Here is a 15,849-nt window from a genome sequence, read left to right on the forward strand (position 1 = left end):
TGTCACCATAATGTCTTTCGAATAAATAGGGAAGTGATTACTTTAGGAAAAATTAACTGGGGCATAGAAAGAGAAAGTGAATGATTTGGAATTATCTAAGGAAAAGATAACAACTACAGACTTGACAGCATTTATTTTTCAAAGAAAAAGTATCTGTGCTCACATAGAGTATAGTAGCTAGGGATTTCTTTTTATTTTTAATGCAAGTGTAGTTGTTACAATATTATACTGGTTTTAGGGATACAACAGAGTGATTTGATATTTTTGTAGATTATATTTCATACAAGTTATTACAAAATATTGGCTATATTCCTTGTGTTCTACATTACATCTTTTACTATAATTTATTTTAAACCTAGAGTTTGTATCTTTGTTTCTTTTCCCCATCATCCCCTCTCCATACCCCTCTCACCACTAGTTTGCTCTCTGTATCTATGAGTCTGCTTCTATTTTGTTGTGTTTTGTTTCTGTTTGTTTATTTGTCCTAATTTTTAGATTCCACATATAAATGAAAAAAGAGCATTTTTCATTCAGACAGAAAGACTGACTGACTTATTTCACTAAATATAATGTTCTCCAGGTCCACACTTGTTGTTGTTGCAAATGGCAAAATTTCGTTCTTTTTCAATGGCTGGGTAATATTCCTCTGTGTGTGTGTGTGTGTGTGTGTGTATACCACATTTTCTTTATTCATTCATCTGTTGATGGACACATATGTTGGTTCCATGTTTTGGCTGTTGCTAATATTGCTGCTTGACAGCCCTAGCACAAGAGATAAAAAGAAGTTAATTTAAAAGATATTTCAGAGAGAAATTGACCAGAGTTTAGTGGCCATTAGATGGGGGCTGGGAGCAGAAAGTAAGGGGCCAATCATTCTAACTTCAGCAACCTGGCAGCTAGAGATACCAATGAATAAATGATGGTGATCATACCAGTACATTTGGTGGGTGGTTTGATCTATATCCTGGCTTGGGTGTTCAAAGAGCAGTGGGCAACTGGCCAGCTTAGGGGACAGCTAATCCTTAACTCATGGTCCAGGTGTCATCAGCCACAGTTCTTATTCATTTCTCACTTTGATTTGAGAGTTATTAGAGTCAGACAGAAGACATTCTAACCCTTAAATTAACTCTCAGTAGATCACATCTATCACTCTTGATCAACCAGTCAGGCTGCCCCACGGGAGGCCCCTGTGTGCTTCTGTTACCTCCTTCTTAAAGCCTTGTTTGTTATTCCCCAGCATCTTTCCAAGGGAGTTGGACTGATTTTTGTCTGACAGTCTTCTCAAACATCAAATTCAAGATGTGTGCTTAACTTAACCAGATTGGGACTTACTAATTTTACCTTTTGTTAAAAATGAGTAATACATTTGTTTTGCAAAAAATGTAATAATGTCTATTGTTTTTTATGCAGAAAACCTTTGTCATGTGCTACTTCTTTTAATGCTGTCATTTGAGGCACAAGCAGCAGAACTAATATTTCAAGTCTGCATTTAATAAATGCCTATAAAATACATACAGTTTCTAAATATTGAGGATATTTAGTCTATGTTAAAAAACGCTCGAGAGGTAATATGTAATGTGTTTAAATATTTGAAAGACTAACTCAAAAAACAATTTTCTAATATACATGAGGAAGCTTGCATTCATGTAATTTAACTCTTTTATCCAGTAATTTCAAATCTGGGACAAAATAATCTAAATTTGTAAAAAAATAATCTAAATGTGTAGATATATACACAGAGATATTTATCTCAGTGCTATTTATATTATAAGTAAAAAAAAAAGTAAAAGGGGAAAATCTAAATATTCAAAAGCTAGGGAATACAGTCAAATACAATATGCTGTAACTATATAATATAATATTATGATTGCCATTAAAATGATATTTACATTTTAATAATAAGGTTAGTACATATGAAAGTATGCAATGTAACAAAAGGATAAATATTTGGTATGGTTGCAATTATTAATGAATGCACATCTATGAGAAAAGATGTCACTTATTATTTGTTGTTACCTCAAGGTAATGGAGGAGGAAATGGTAACCCACTCAAGTATTCTTGCCTGGAAAGTTCTGGGGACAGAGGAACATGGCAGGCTACAGTGCATGGGGTCACAGAGTCAGCCATGACTAAGCAACAGCATGCACGTCAAGATAAAGGAGCATAGTAGGACTGTGTGTTGTGTAGTGTGAATATGTCACGTGTTGTGTGTTGTACTTCCCAGATTGCTGCCATGAACATGAGTGACTTTTATAAATAAATCACTCACCCTGTCAACTCCAAAGGAGAAAGAGGAGGAGGAGGAAGAGGAGGACAAAGAAGGAGCAGACACGCAGATTACTGCCAAGGGCAGAACCAGGATCCACACTGTTGGAAGTTCAAGGAAGGCTGCCTTTGGGCTCAGCATGAGGAAGGCTGTTCTGCAGTCACCTGCTTCCCTGAAGAAGCAGGAAATACCAAAGAAGCTTTCCTTGAAGAAGCTGCTCCCCGGTAATGACAAAGGGAGTCTGCCAGGGAGCTGGATGGGGGAAGGCTCCCTGCAAACTCCTGGGTTCTCTGGTTTGGGGGATCTAAGTGCTCCGTAACTCAGCAGAAGCTTGTTTCTTTTCCTACAGAAAACATTTTGTTTTTCTTTTTTTATTTGCATAATACTGATAAATCTTACATTCGTGCCAAAGGAATGAAAACCCTTTCTTTTCTGCCTTCCTGAGAACATAAAATGAAATTTAGAATGAGTACTGGCCTCTTCCCTGGTGGCTCAGTGGCAAAGAATCCTCCTGCCAATGTAGGAGATGCAGGTTAGATCCCTAGGTCCTGAAGATCCCCTGGAGGAGGAAATGGCAACCCACTCCAGTATTCTTACCTGCAAAATCCCATGGACAGAGGACCCTGGCAGCCTACAGCCCATGGGGCTGCAAAGAGTCAGACATGACTGAGTGACAATGTTGACTGAAAAGTGAAAGTGAAAGTTGCTCAGTTGTATCTGACTCTTTGTGACCCCATGGACTATACCATCCATGGAATTCTGCAGGCCAGAATACTGGAGTGGGTAGCCTTTCCCTTCTCCAGAGATATTCCCAACCCAGGGATCGGGCCCAGGTCTCCCGCATTGCAGGCGGATTCTTTATCAGCTGAGCCACAAGAGAAGCCCAAGAATATTGGAGTGAATACCCTATCCCTTCTCCAGAGGATGTTCCCGACCCAGGAATCAAACTGGGGTCTCCTGGATTGCAGGCAGATTCTTTACCAACTGAGCTATTAGGGAAGTCCACAATATTGATTGGCCTCTTATTAAAGTAACTTTCAGCTCTCTAGCTTTGAAGCTGCACGGGATCTACCTGCCGCCTCTGTGCAGGTGATTCAAGCCCGGAACTGTCTCAGTCAAGTCAGACTTCATCAGGGGGCTCTCTGTGACCCCCCTTGGAGATGTTTGGTGCCCTTGCTTTTCCTCCTGGTGGCCTGGGTTGGGGTCCTCTGTCACTCTGGTCCTTGTCCCCAAGCACCTGCCTGCTGCCTCGTGTTTTCATGTCATCTTTTCAGTCCTGTGCCCAACTGCTTAGGGCCCAGATCATGGTTAGGGGTGTAATAATAATATGAATAAAACCTTTCTAATATAGCAATGAAATGAATGTGGTCTTCTTTTCAAATCATCTGCTTCGACATGCTGGGATTTTCTTTTCTTCATGGCTAACAGGGAAGGTGGTGACTGGTGAGGGAGGGAGTTTTAAATCTGCAGACCTTTGTGGATCAGCAAATCATAGGCCATATCTCATATGGGTTCAATAAAAGTCAGTTTTATGACATCCCATTTTTATAAAAATATCAACTTTTAAGTCAGGCTGCTGATTTTTTTTTAATATCTTGTCTTATGTTTTTTCTTTTTAACAAATGTCCTTTTTCCTCACAGTTGCATTGCATCCTCTGCGATCACTTCTTTAGGGATGTGGCTTTCTGCAGTACTGGTTCAGGGAGTGTTAACAGGGCAGGGTGATTTTGTTCTTTCCTAAAGAATCTGCCTGCAATGCAGGAGACCCCGGTTTGATTCCTGTGTCGGGAAGATCCCCTGGAGAAGGGATAGGCTACACAATCCAGTATTTTGACCTGGAGAATTCCATTGACTGTATAGTCCATAGGGTCGCATACAGTCGGACACGATTGAGCGACTTTCACTTCAGTTTACTTCAAGTGAATAGAGAGACCCATTGGAAAGTTTCATTTTATTTGTCTACTTTGTACAGATGACTATGTTTTTGGTAAGTATCTGATAAATTGGCAATTTTTATTTAAGCTTCCAAGGGGAAAAGCAATGGCTCTAATAACCAACATTCACTGACAAATAGTAGCAATAAAAATGTCCACAGTTTCAATATCATGTAGAATTGAGATTTTGTCATCATTATGAATTGTGACCTTCCAGGTTACTGATAGCAGATTATGTTTTGTTTGTGAGATGGTTTGTGTGTATACGATGAAGGAAAAAAATCAAAGCAATGTATCTTAACTATATAGATTTTGTACATAGGATTATTATTGATAAAAATAATTTCATCCTGCTCACTTTCCCCACAGAAGATTCTAGTAGGAAAATGCTTTTTCAAAGGTTGTTTTATTTACTGCTCTATCTCACAGCAAAGGAACTGACATATAATAAATATATATTGAGTGAATAAATGAATTAATAAATTTTTTTCATTATGACATGTTAACCTGGGTCAGTGCCACTGAAATAAATTACTGTTCTACTCTGGGAACTTTGACTGCACATGTTGGGTTGTTTGAGATACTTTCCCATATTTTCTTTATTTGTGTTGTTGAAAATAGTGGAATTTTAGAGCATTCACATTTTTAAATCACTCACTGAGTTCACTGTTCATTGAGATAGTGCAGGACAGGGAAGCCTGGCATGCTTCAGTCTGTGTGGTTGCAAAGAGATGGACACGACTTAGCGACTGAACAATAAGTGAGTTCATTAGTTCCGACAAAATGATGTGACAGAAAAGAGGATAGGTGAAGTCATGGGTTATAGCCCTACACCAAGAATATCCTATGTAGCTTCTTAATGTTTTATTTCCTCACTGGCAAAGAACGCCACCTTCTCTATCTGATTCTAACATTTGTATTGTGCTGGAAAAAACTATGTATGAAAGGCTGTAAACACAGAATGTAAATGTTCATTATAAATAACTTGTGGCATATTTATGAAATAAATAGAGGTATCCCCTTACATATCCTGTATATTTTACTTCTTAAGAATGCCACAAAAATTGAAGGAAAAAGAGGATGGAGAGAGGATTAGTTTGATGGTCAGCTTGTCTAGCAATAACACCCAGTTATGCAATCAAACACTGATCTAAGTGTTGCTCTGAAGGTATTTTGGAGATTGCTTTGGAAATGTGAGTGGTCTTCATCCAATCAGTTGAAAGACTTGAAGCAAAAACTGAGTTTTCTTGAAAAGAGAATTCTGCTTCAAGACAGCGTAAAATTTGCCTGTGTTTCCAACCTTATCGACTGATCTATAAATATCAGATATGCATATTTATATGTACATATACATATGGGATTCCCTGATGTCTCAGGTGGCAAAGAATCTGTCTGCAATGTGAGAGACCTGAATTGGATCCCTGGGTCAGGAGGATTGCCTGGAGAAGGAAATGGCAACTCACTCCAGTATTCTTGCCTGGAAAACCCCATGGACAGAGGAGCCTGGCGGGCTCCTGTCTGTAGGGTTGCACAGAGTCGGACACGACTTACTGACTTCACTTTCACTTTCATATACACATATATATGTATGTATGTACACACACACATATATGTATGTACATATATACACACACATACAAATAGCCCAAGGCTTGACATATAATAAATATACATTGAGTGAATAAATGAACTAATAAAATTTTTTATTATGACATATTAACTTGGGTCAGTGCCACTTAAATGAATTGACTGATTTGACTTACAATTTTTCAACTTCACCAATGATGCAAAAATGAAGTACATTCAGTAGAAACTGTACTTTGAATTTTGATCTTTTCCCTGGCTGGCAATATGCTGTCTGGTAGATCCTTTTTCGTGGCGTGGGGCGTCAGCAGCAACTGCTAGAAACCCATAGTCCCCAGTCAGCTATGAGCTCATGAGGGTAATAAATTGATACACTTACTATTCTCCCCCTAGACAACCATTTTTTTTCACTTTCAGCACTGTATTTAATAAATTACATGAGATATTCAGCACTTTATTATAAAATAATCTTTGCATTGGATGATTTTGCCCGACTAGCGGAAGTGTTCTGAGCACATCTGAGGTAGACTAGGCTCAGATGCACTGTTCAGTAGGTTGGGTGTATTGAATGCATTTTAGACTTAAAATATTTTCACCTTACCCCACTGGTTTTATCAGGATGCAACCCCACTATAAGTTAATAAATGTATATGTATATGTATGAGGTGGTTTTGTTTTCTACGATACTGGGAAAGAGTAGGCAGAGAAAAGTCATGTTTGTGTAATTATTTTCCACTTTATAGTGTCTTTTCAGACCTAGTAACATTTTTTTATGTTTGCAGTATGACACAACAAATCCATGTATGGTGAATCAGAAAACTGACAAGCAATGCAATTTAAAACGTACAGCTGTTCCACTAACAGTTTTGGCAATGAGAATCCCAAGAGTTATCTGAGCCGAGTCCCTACACCTCAGATCAAGCATAAATTTCCAAATGTTTTGAAGCTGAGGCTCTCAACATTAACACTGTGCTGTCAGTCTGCCAAATGGGAAGTGGTTTGTAATTGCACAGACGTTCCCCTTGGTATTTAGGTAAACAGGAGTACATCAATAGAGTTGGTTTTGTGGAATATAATATATTGATTGATTCTCTTTAGAAGCAGAGAACTGCAATACATTCAGACCTAAACAAACAAAACAGAGAGTTTGGGGGAGAAAAACAAACAAACAAACTTGCTTTGAACAGCAGGAGACGACGTTTTGGCAGCTGAGCAGGGCAAGAGCTTCATGAGCCGCTCTTTAATGCTGCGCTTGGTGCTGTTCTGAGTGTACAGGAAACCTAGAAGATATGGGATGGGTTCTGTTAATGCCAGCTGCAGAGAGAAACCTGGGGCATGCTGCTCTGTGTGTCAGCAGATGCCATGGCAGGCAGGATCTGGGTGCAGCCATATTTGCTCAGGCAATCACAGGCAGAGGGCTGGGACCCCAGAAGGAAAACAAAAAACCAAAAACAAAACAAAACTAACTAAATCCTGGTTTTCCCTTTTAGGTTTATTTTATGTTGCTTTAGATAATGATTACCCCATGAGCAAAGAATCATGCAAATAAATATTTTGAGCAGCAAAAATAAGATTTGCGGACTTTTGGAGGTCTTAAATTGGGAATACAGCAAATATCACTAAAAGAGTGAACTGGATTGAAATTTCAACATTCAAAGCAGTGTAAACGGCCCACGTGACATTTTCTGCACTCATCACTCCCGTCTTTGCTTCCAGGGGAGTGGGTGCTCTGCATAAATCATTCACACCACAATCACCTGTTAGTACCTTTGCCTTCCCTGAAAGTGAGAAAATTGATGTCCTTGATATGCAGCTTCATTAGCATAAGCTGATGTGCCCAGAGATGGGACATCCTTCACATGTGGACATTAATGGATGGGGCTTATTCAAGCAGAGTGATTCTAAAAGACATAAGGAGTATTCACAAACTGTTAACCCAGGAGTAGATGGAGCAGTATCTGTGATTTCAAGTAGTTAGTGAGGACTCAAGGAAAATCAGTAGTGACCCAGCGGGCCAGCTAGCAAGTGCTTGAAAACCTGCTGGTGCCAGGAGCCATATCTGTCCAGCTCATCATCAACTTGCCCATTCTGAGTGACCAGAAGCCTGAATCTTCATGTCACTACATAGATTACTGCCCCAAATCAGTTTGGAAAGTGTAGAATACAAGCAAGAGCAAAAGGACCAATTTAAATCAAGGTTAGAGCACCCTTAAAATATGAATCTGGCAAATGGATGCCTTGTTACTTTATAATTCCCGCCTTGGTGTTATAGAAAAGTCCTGAGTGCAAGGCTACTGTTCTATTTCCCTTTGGAGCTATTCATCCTACCATTGGAGCCCATTGGCTAAAAAGCCTGATAGATAAGATAGATGTTGTGTCAAGATGACAGCAGATGACATAGATCATATTGGATCATTTCCCTACTTAAAAAACCCCCTAAAACTTTCCCACTGTCTTTAAAAAAAATCCACTTTCTACCACGGACCCCAATCCCTGCACAATCTGGCCCTTCCTCACTCTGACAGCATTGTTCACCATCCTCCCTGCTGCCTGACCACCAGCCATTGGCCACACCACCCTTCTTGCCTGTTCCCACACTAGGTCCCTCCTCTGCCCTTGACACTTACATGGTGTGAAATATCTTGCTTACATGATAATGCCAAGTGCTGGTTGAGAGTCTGGCACCTAGTAAGAGATCAATAAATGTCTGACAAATGAGTGGACAGATTCACTTTCCATACCAAGAGAACACCCAATTTCATTTCCTAGATTAGCATTTAAGGAAGCTTTTAAACTTGTAAAATCAATCTGATCTACATACTGCAGACTCTGGTTAGCTTCTTTGTACTACATTTCTAAAGGGACACATCTATCTAAGTATACTCTCCTTGCAAACCTATCTGGGATATGATGACTTTGCTTTAGCTTTTCAAGCAGGACATTCTGCTTCTTCCATTGGTGTCCTCTCAAACCTTCATGCCACTGTGTGTATAGTCAGGTGGGTCCTTCAACAATTACCAACTTCTACCAAGGACGAGATGGTTGAATGGCATCACCAACTCAATGGACATGAGTACGAGCAAGCTCCAGGAGTTGGTGAAGGACAGGGAAGTCTGGCGTGCTGCAGTCCATGGGGTCACAAAGAGTCAAACATGACTGAGTGACTGAACAACAACACCGCCTGCTCTTACAAACTTCAAAACTGTTCAAACGCACTCATCTTGATAAAATTTTCCTGTCAGTTTGCAGCCTTCCAGAGAGAAGAACCCCCTCCCTCCTCTGCTCTATCTTCTCTGTTGTCCCTGATTCACAGCACCCCCTCCATTGCTCTGGGCATCACCCCCTCTTGCAGAGACTCTCTCCTGCCAAGAAGTTAGAAAGGAAAGGTTCTACTAACCTTCAACAGTGAGAGAGAGACTATTGTTACCTCTTAACTCAGCTTCTGTGTTTCAGATTGGACTTCTTGATATCTAGCCAAACTTTTCATACTGTTCATAAGCTTCTCAAGGCAAGAATAATTTGTCCACCTGATGTGAAGAGTCAATTCATTGGAAAAGATCCTGATGCTGGGAAAGATTGAGGGCAAGAGGAGAAGGGGGCGATAGAGGATGAGATGGTTGGATGGCATCACTGACTCGATGGACATGAGTTTGAGCAAGCTCCTGGAGGCAGTGAAGGACAGGGGAGCCTGGTGTGCTGCAGCTCGGTGGAGTCACAAAGAGTCAGACAGGACTTAGCAACTGAACAACAACAAGGCAAACTCTACAATCATGCCTGAAACTGGCACACAGCAGACACTTGAGAAGTATTTGCTGGTTGCTCAGTTTCCTCCTTTTCCTTTAAATTCTAATATCTGCCAGACTCGCTCTCTCTTTGACAGGTTCCTAGACCCTCAGGCCTGGGTGTGGAGAAGGGAGCTTTATGCTTCTCAAGTACTTAAGTATTAATGTTGATCTCCCTGCCTTCAGCCCCACCCCCAAATTAGTAGTTAATGTTGTTCTTGCCTGGAGCATCTTTTGAACCCTCACATGGGAGTATACAGGTTTTTGTTTTATTACTTCAAGCCAAGTGACCTTGGGCAGGTTATTAATCTTCTCAGTGTCATTGTCTTTTCTTTACAAAACAAAAGGCTTTATATTAAAAAGATCTTGGTTGTCAAAACATAGTTTTAAAGTCCATTTTAGGAATATATTTAAATGTAGATTGTATATGGTAACTGCTGTTGCTGCTGCTGCTGTTAAGTTGCTTCAGTCATGTCCGACTCTGTGCGACCCCATAGACGGCAGCCCACCAGGCTCCACCCTCCCTGGGATTCTCCAAGCAAGAACACTGGAGTGGGTTGCCATTTCCTTCTCCAATGCATGAAAGTGAAAAGTGAAAGGGAAGTCGCTCAGTCGTGTCCGACTCTTTGCGACCCCATGGACTACAGCCTACCAGGCTCCTCTGTCCATGGGATTTTCCAGGCAAGAGTACTGGAGTGGGGTGCCTGCCGTCTCCATATGGTGACTACCTTAGTTTTACTGTGTTTTCTCCTCAGTGAGAGCTTTAGCTTCCTGCAGGTAGGACGCGGATATCATGGACTCTTCAGGCTCTCTTTTGCACTTTATCTCTGTCTCTCCCTTCCAGTCTCTCCTTCTCAGCTATCAGATCACTCTGCACTTTTCCCCTTAGAGTGTCTGAATGTTCAAGCGTGGTAGTAAACAGCCTAGGTAGATCCTGGCACCATGGTCTTGGGTAACTTTATTTAATCTGAATCTCAGTTTCCTCATCAATAAAATGGATTAGTACTAGTATCTACCTTGTATTATTGTTAGAATCTAATGAAATAATACATAAAGCACTTAGTATAGTGACTGTTCATAACATACTTTCAATTAATGTTAGATATTAATTTTTCTTAGTCCTTTGAGCATACATCCCAGTCCTTTCTACATGCTACTATCTTTGTCTGAAATTGTGTTTTACCTTATCGTGGCTTTCTCTTCTGCCATGTTTGAGATTTCAGTTCAATAATCACTTCCTAAGGAAAACTTTATCTGACAGACCAAACTAGATAATGAACAGCTTTATCATAAGCTCCTATCGTTTCCTATATTTATCCTTCATAGCATTATCAGAGAAGGCAATGGCATCCCACTCCAGTACTCTTGCCTGGAAAATCCCATGGATGGAGGAGCCTGGAGGACTGCAGTCCACGGGGTCGCTGAGGGTCGGACACGACTGAGCGACTTCACTTTCACTTTTCACTTTCATGCATTGGAGAAGGAAATGGCAGCCCACTCCAGCGTTCTTGCCTGGAGAATCCCAGGGACGGGGAAGCCTGATGGGCTGCCGTCTATGGGGTCGCACAGAGTTGGACACAACTGAAGCGACTTAGCAGCAGCAGCATTATGAGAAATATAATTAACACAATTGATAATACAATTATGTTTTTGACATGTCTTCCCTACTACAATGTAAGATTGAAGATTTCTACTTCCAGTCTTTAGAGAATAAATAACTTACTGGAAGTATTGTCTCACCATAAACATATAGCTGGACAAGCATACCTCAGAGATATTGCAGGTTCTGTTCCAGACTGCTGTGATAAAGTGAATACAGCAATAAAATTAGTCACATAAATTTTAGGTCTAGAACTTAATTATAGAACTTGCATTTATTCTATACTGTACTTTATTAAGTTTGCCAAAGCATTATGTCTAAAAATCATTGTACAAATCATAATTTAAAAATATATTATTGCTAAGAAGTGCTATCATCTAAAAATACAAGGTTGCCACAAATCTTCAATTTGCTAAAAAATGCAGTATCTATGAAGCACAATGAAGCTAAATACAATAAAATGAGGTATGCCTGTATGTGAGGCAACTGTTCTCAAGCACTGAACAATAAGCAATGTAGAACTATAGAACTGGAGAGGGAAGAAACTCATGAGATGAGCCCCATGAATGCCCAGCTCCCTCTGCCAGGGGCATGTTCCTTCCATAGATCAGAGACATAAGGCACAAGCTCAATATACTGAGGTAGAATTTGCAGGGCATGGTGCTGGAGAAGAGAGAACTGTTATGTGTGTCAGAGGAAAGGACCCATGTAAGAATTAAATGTGGCCATTGTGATGTTTCATTGTATGTGTTAATGTAACTGAGCTGGAAGTTATCCAGATAGCTGGCAAATTATCATCTCTGTATATGTCTGTCTGTGAGGATGTTTCTAGAAGAGGTGAGTTATTTAACTTGTAGACTTAATAAAAAAGAATACTTTCATTAGTGCTGGTGGACATCATCCAAGAGGTTAAGGGGCTTGAATTGAACAAAAATGTAGAGGGAGGCAGATTTGTTCTCTACCTGAATTCAATATCCATCTCTCCCACCATCAGACATTGGTGCTACTGTTTCTTAGGTTTCTGGACTCTAACTGTGATTTACATCATTACCCTGGTTCCCAAGTCTTCAAGTTTGGACTGAAACTATCATCAGCTTTCCTGGGCCTCTAGGTTGCAGATGGTAGGTTGTGGGACTTTGCAACCTTTGTGATTGTCTGAGCCAATCTTTCATAATAAGTATCTTTCTGTTAACCTGTATATATCCTGTTGGCTCTGCTTCTCTGGAAAACCCTGACTAAGACAGTCATTGACCAAGGCCTGGGTGATGCATGATCAGGGACATACTTCACAAGACTCAGCAAGTAAACTGTTGTAAGACAGAATTGAACAGAGGTGTCAGAAATCATTCAGTACTATGAGATACTGGAGTTCTTGCCAGGGCCAAAAAAGATAAATACATAAATAAGAAGAAGAAAAAAAGTGAGAAAGAAGGACAGAAAGAAGTTGCACTGTTGCACTGAACACTTCTGGCATGCACTTGAGAGCTCAAATGGACTATGCTTTTAGAGTAAGGATCATCACCCAGAGTAAGAGCCACATCCTGTAACTAATAATGAAATAAAAATGGACCTATCCTAACATTTAATATAATAGAATTGTAGTTGGCAAGACCAGAAGTGCTAATAACTGTGGAATGCCTTCCAGAACATTACTCAAAACATTTTGAAGGAAGATAACACAATCTAAACTCCCTACAGTGTACTACAACAAAATCCATCTGTGCTACCAAACATTAGCAGACATGTGAAGGACTAGAAAAACGTGACCCATACTCAAGAATTTTTAAAAAGCAGTCAATAGAAACAGACCCTGGGATGACACAGATATTGGAATTTCAAGGAAAAAATAGCCATAAGAAGTAAACAAGTGAAACATTTCAGCAGAGAAATTAAACCGCAAAAGGAATCAAATGGAAATTTCAGATGAGGAAAGCAAAATATATAAAAAGAAAAAAAATTTTTAGATGGGCTTAATAGCAGATAGCATATTCAAAAGCAGAGACATTACTTTGCTGACTAAGGTCCGTCTAGTCAAGGCTATGGTTTTTCCAGTAGTCATGTATGGATGTGAGAGTTGGACTGTGAAGAAGGCTGAGTGCCAAAGAAAGAATTGATGCTTTTGGACTGTGGTGTTGGAGAAGACTCTTGAGAGTCCCTTGGACTGCAAGGAGATCCAACCAGTCCATTCTGGAGGAGATCAGCCCTGGGATTTCTTTGGAAGGAATGATGCTAAAGCTGAAACTCCAGTACTCTGGCTACCTCATGCGAAGAGTTGACTCATTGGAAAAGACTCTGATGCTGGGAGGGATTGGGGACAGGAGAAGAAGGGGACGACCTAGGATGAGATGGCTGGATGGCATCACCGACTCGATGGACTGAAGTCTGAGTGAACTCCGGGAGTTGGTGATGGACAGGGAGGCCTGGAGTGCTGCGATTTATGGGGTTGCAAAGAGTTGGACACAACTGAGAGACTGAACTAACTAATAGCAGATTGGGGACTCCTGAGGAAAGAGTTGAGAGCTTGAATGGAGGTGAAAAAAGACAAATCATCCAATCTGAATAACAGAGGAAAGGGATTAAAAGATAAACAGATCCTTAGTGATTTGTGAGACAATATCAAATAGTCTAACATAAATGTAATTAGAGAACCAAATGAGACAGGAGAGAAAAAATAGAAAAATAAATGGCTAAAACATTCCAAAGTTGTTTATAAACATCAGTGTACATATCCAAGAACCTTGAACTTCAATAAAGAAAAGTACAAGATGAATTACATATAGGTATGTTGTAGTCAAATCTTTGAAAAAAGTTAAAAAAATCTCTAGAAAAAGCAGACTAAAAGGACATGCCTTACATATAGTGGTAATAATATGATAATGGTTTTTGATCAGAAACAATAGATGACAGAAAGCAATGGAGTTATGTGCTGGAGAGAATAAAAAGATTTTCAACCCAGAATTCCATATTCTGTGATTAGATTTTTTAGAATGAAGATGAAATAAAGGTATTTTCAGATAAACTAAAGCTAAGAGAAATCATAGATACCAGACCTGCCTTAAAAGCAATACTGGAGGAATTTCTTCAGGCTGAAAAGAAATGACATGATACACGAACTGAGAGCTACACATAGAAATGAAGAACACTGGAAACTGGAAATATGTGAATAAATATAAAATATTATCTCATTTTCCTATTTCCTTTGTTTAAAACAACCAAAAATATTGTGGGGTTTATTGCATTTGTCAATATTACATTTCTGACAATAGTAGCATAAAGTATGGGGGGAAATAAATGAAATTTTACTGTTGTACATTTTACACAAAGTGGGACAATATTAACTCTAAGTAATCTGAATAAGTGAAGGAGACATAATCTCTAGATGCTGGGAAAACAAATGAAAATAATAAAAGGAGGTGCAGGTAAATATCTAGTTGAGGAATTAAAATGCAATATCAAAAGTATTTGATTAACCCCAAGGTAGTCAGGGACAGAATAGAGAAATCAAGAGACTATATAGGAGAGTAGACTTAACATTCTACCATATCATGAAACCAGAAACTAAATCTTTCTTATTCATGACTGTATGCCCATTACTTTCCACAGTGCCTAATATATAAAGTGTTCAATCAATATCTAATGAAAGCATGAAATTAGACTCTTTATCTTACACGATGGTCTCAAAATGTGCACATTGGTGGCATGTCTGTAACTGGCAGATTCATTTAGAATCTGCATGATATGCTTCCTCTTAGCATGGAAGAAGTGTCCTCTTCACTAACTGGACATCTGGGTGTGAAGGCAATCTACTAAGGATGCTACTGAGTGCATTCCCCAGCCAAGAACACTAGAAAGAGATTAACTGGTGAAGGCAGGTCAACCAGCAAAGTGCCTTAATATGGATGGCGTTTTACACCCATAGAAACCAAGCACTCTTGGATAGATTAACTGTATCACATAAATATTTATTTACTCATTGATTTAAAAAGCACTTACAATAATGCATATGTTGTAAATAATATTTGTTGTAGAATTGTGGATGCACAAGTGGTCATACAAGAAAAAAATCCCTGCTCTCCAGGGTCTAACCATCTACACTGATGGTAACCTCTATTACATCCCGTGATGGATAATTCAGTTTCTTCTATTAAGCCTGAATTCTCTGAGGGGAGGACTCTGTTCACTGATTAATACATTATTCAAAAAAATTTTATTGAATGTCTTCAGTGTGCTTTGTACTATCCCAGGTACTAGGAATAATTCCCACTTTAATTGATCTTATAGTCAGGAAAGAAAAAGTAATAAAAATAAGTAGCAAAAACTAAAGTTTGCCAGATAGAAAACAGGACTGAGCTATTGCTGAACAGGTTGAGACGTAGAGTGGGAAAGACATAATTTTCAGTGTGGTGGCCAGGGAGGTTTCACTGGAGTTACATATCAGCAAAAATACCTAATGAGCTGAGAAAGTTTCTTATCCCACTTTGGTTATTAACAACCAGCACATGTTAGGCACTAACATATATATTAGAGATTCATCTTACTCATTTATTAATTCACTCAGTATTTTTTAACACAATGGACAGGTTAATACCTTAAATTAATCGGCTACATAAACTGCTGAATCCAATAATCTATCATAAATTTATTGCCTTGCAAATCAAAATTAAGCCAACTCCCTTATCCCT

At 39.4% G+C, this 15,849-nt stretch overlaps 1 protein-coding gene across 3 annotated transcripts in view; it reads right to left on the minus strand.

The window, feature by feature from the left end:
- Positions 1 to 15,849, minus strand: part of KCNIP4 (potassium voltage-gated channel interacting protein 4) — a 1,312,996-nt gene that overhangs the window by 134,620 nt on the left and 1,162,527 nt on the right. Inside the window, exon 2 of one of the 3 annotated variants that reach the window (XM_042251851.1) lies at positions 6,964 to 7,065. The exons of the other annotated variants lie outside the window; for them this stretch is intronic. Within the exon in view, the coding sequence (XP_042107785.1) occupies positions 6,964 to 7,065 (102 nt within the window). The remainder of the gene's footprint in view (positions 1 to 6,963; positions 7,066 to 15,849) is intronic. 3 annotated transcript variants of the gene reach the window in all.

Source organism: Ovis aries, chromosome 6 (genome assembly GCF_016772045.2).
Source record: "Ovis aries strain OAR_USU_Benz2616 breed Rambouillet chromosome 6, ARS-UI_Ramb_v3.0, whole genome shotgun sequence".
NCBI classification, from domain to species: Eukaryota; Metazoa; Chordata; class Mammalia; order Artiodactyla; family Bovidae; genus Ovis; species Ovis aries.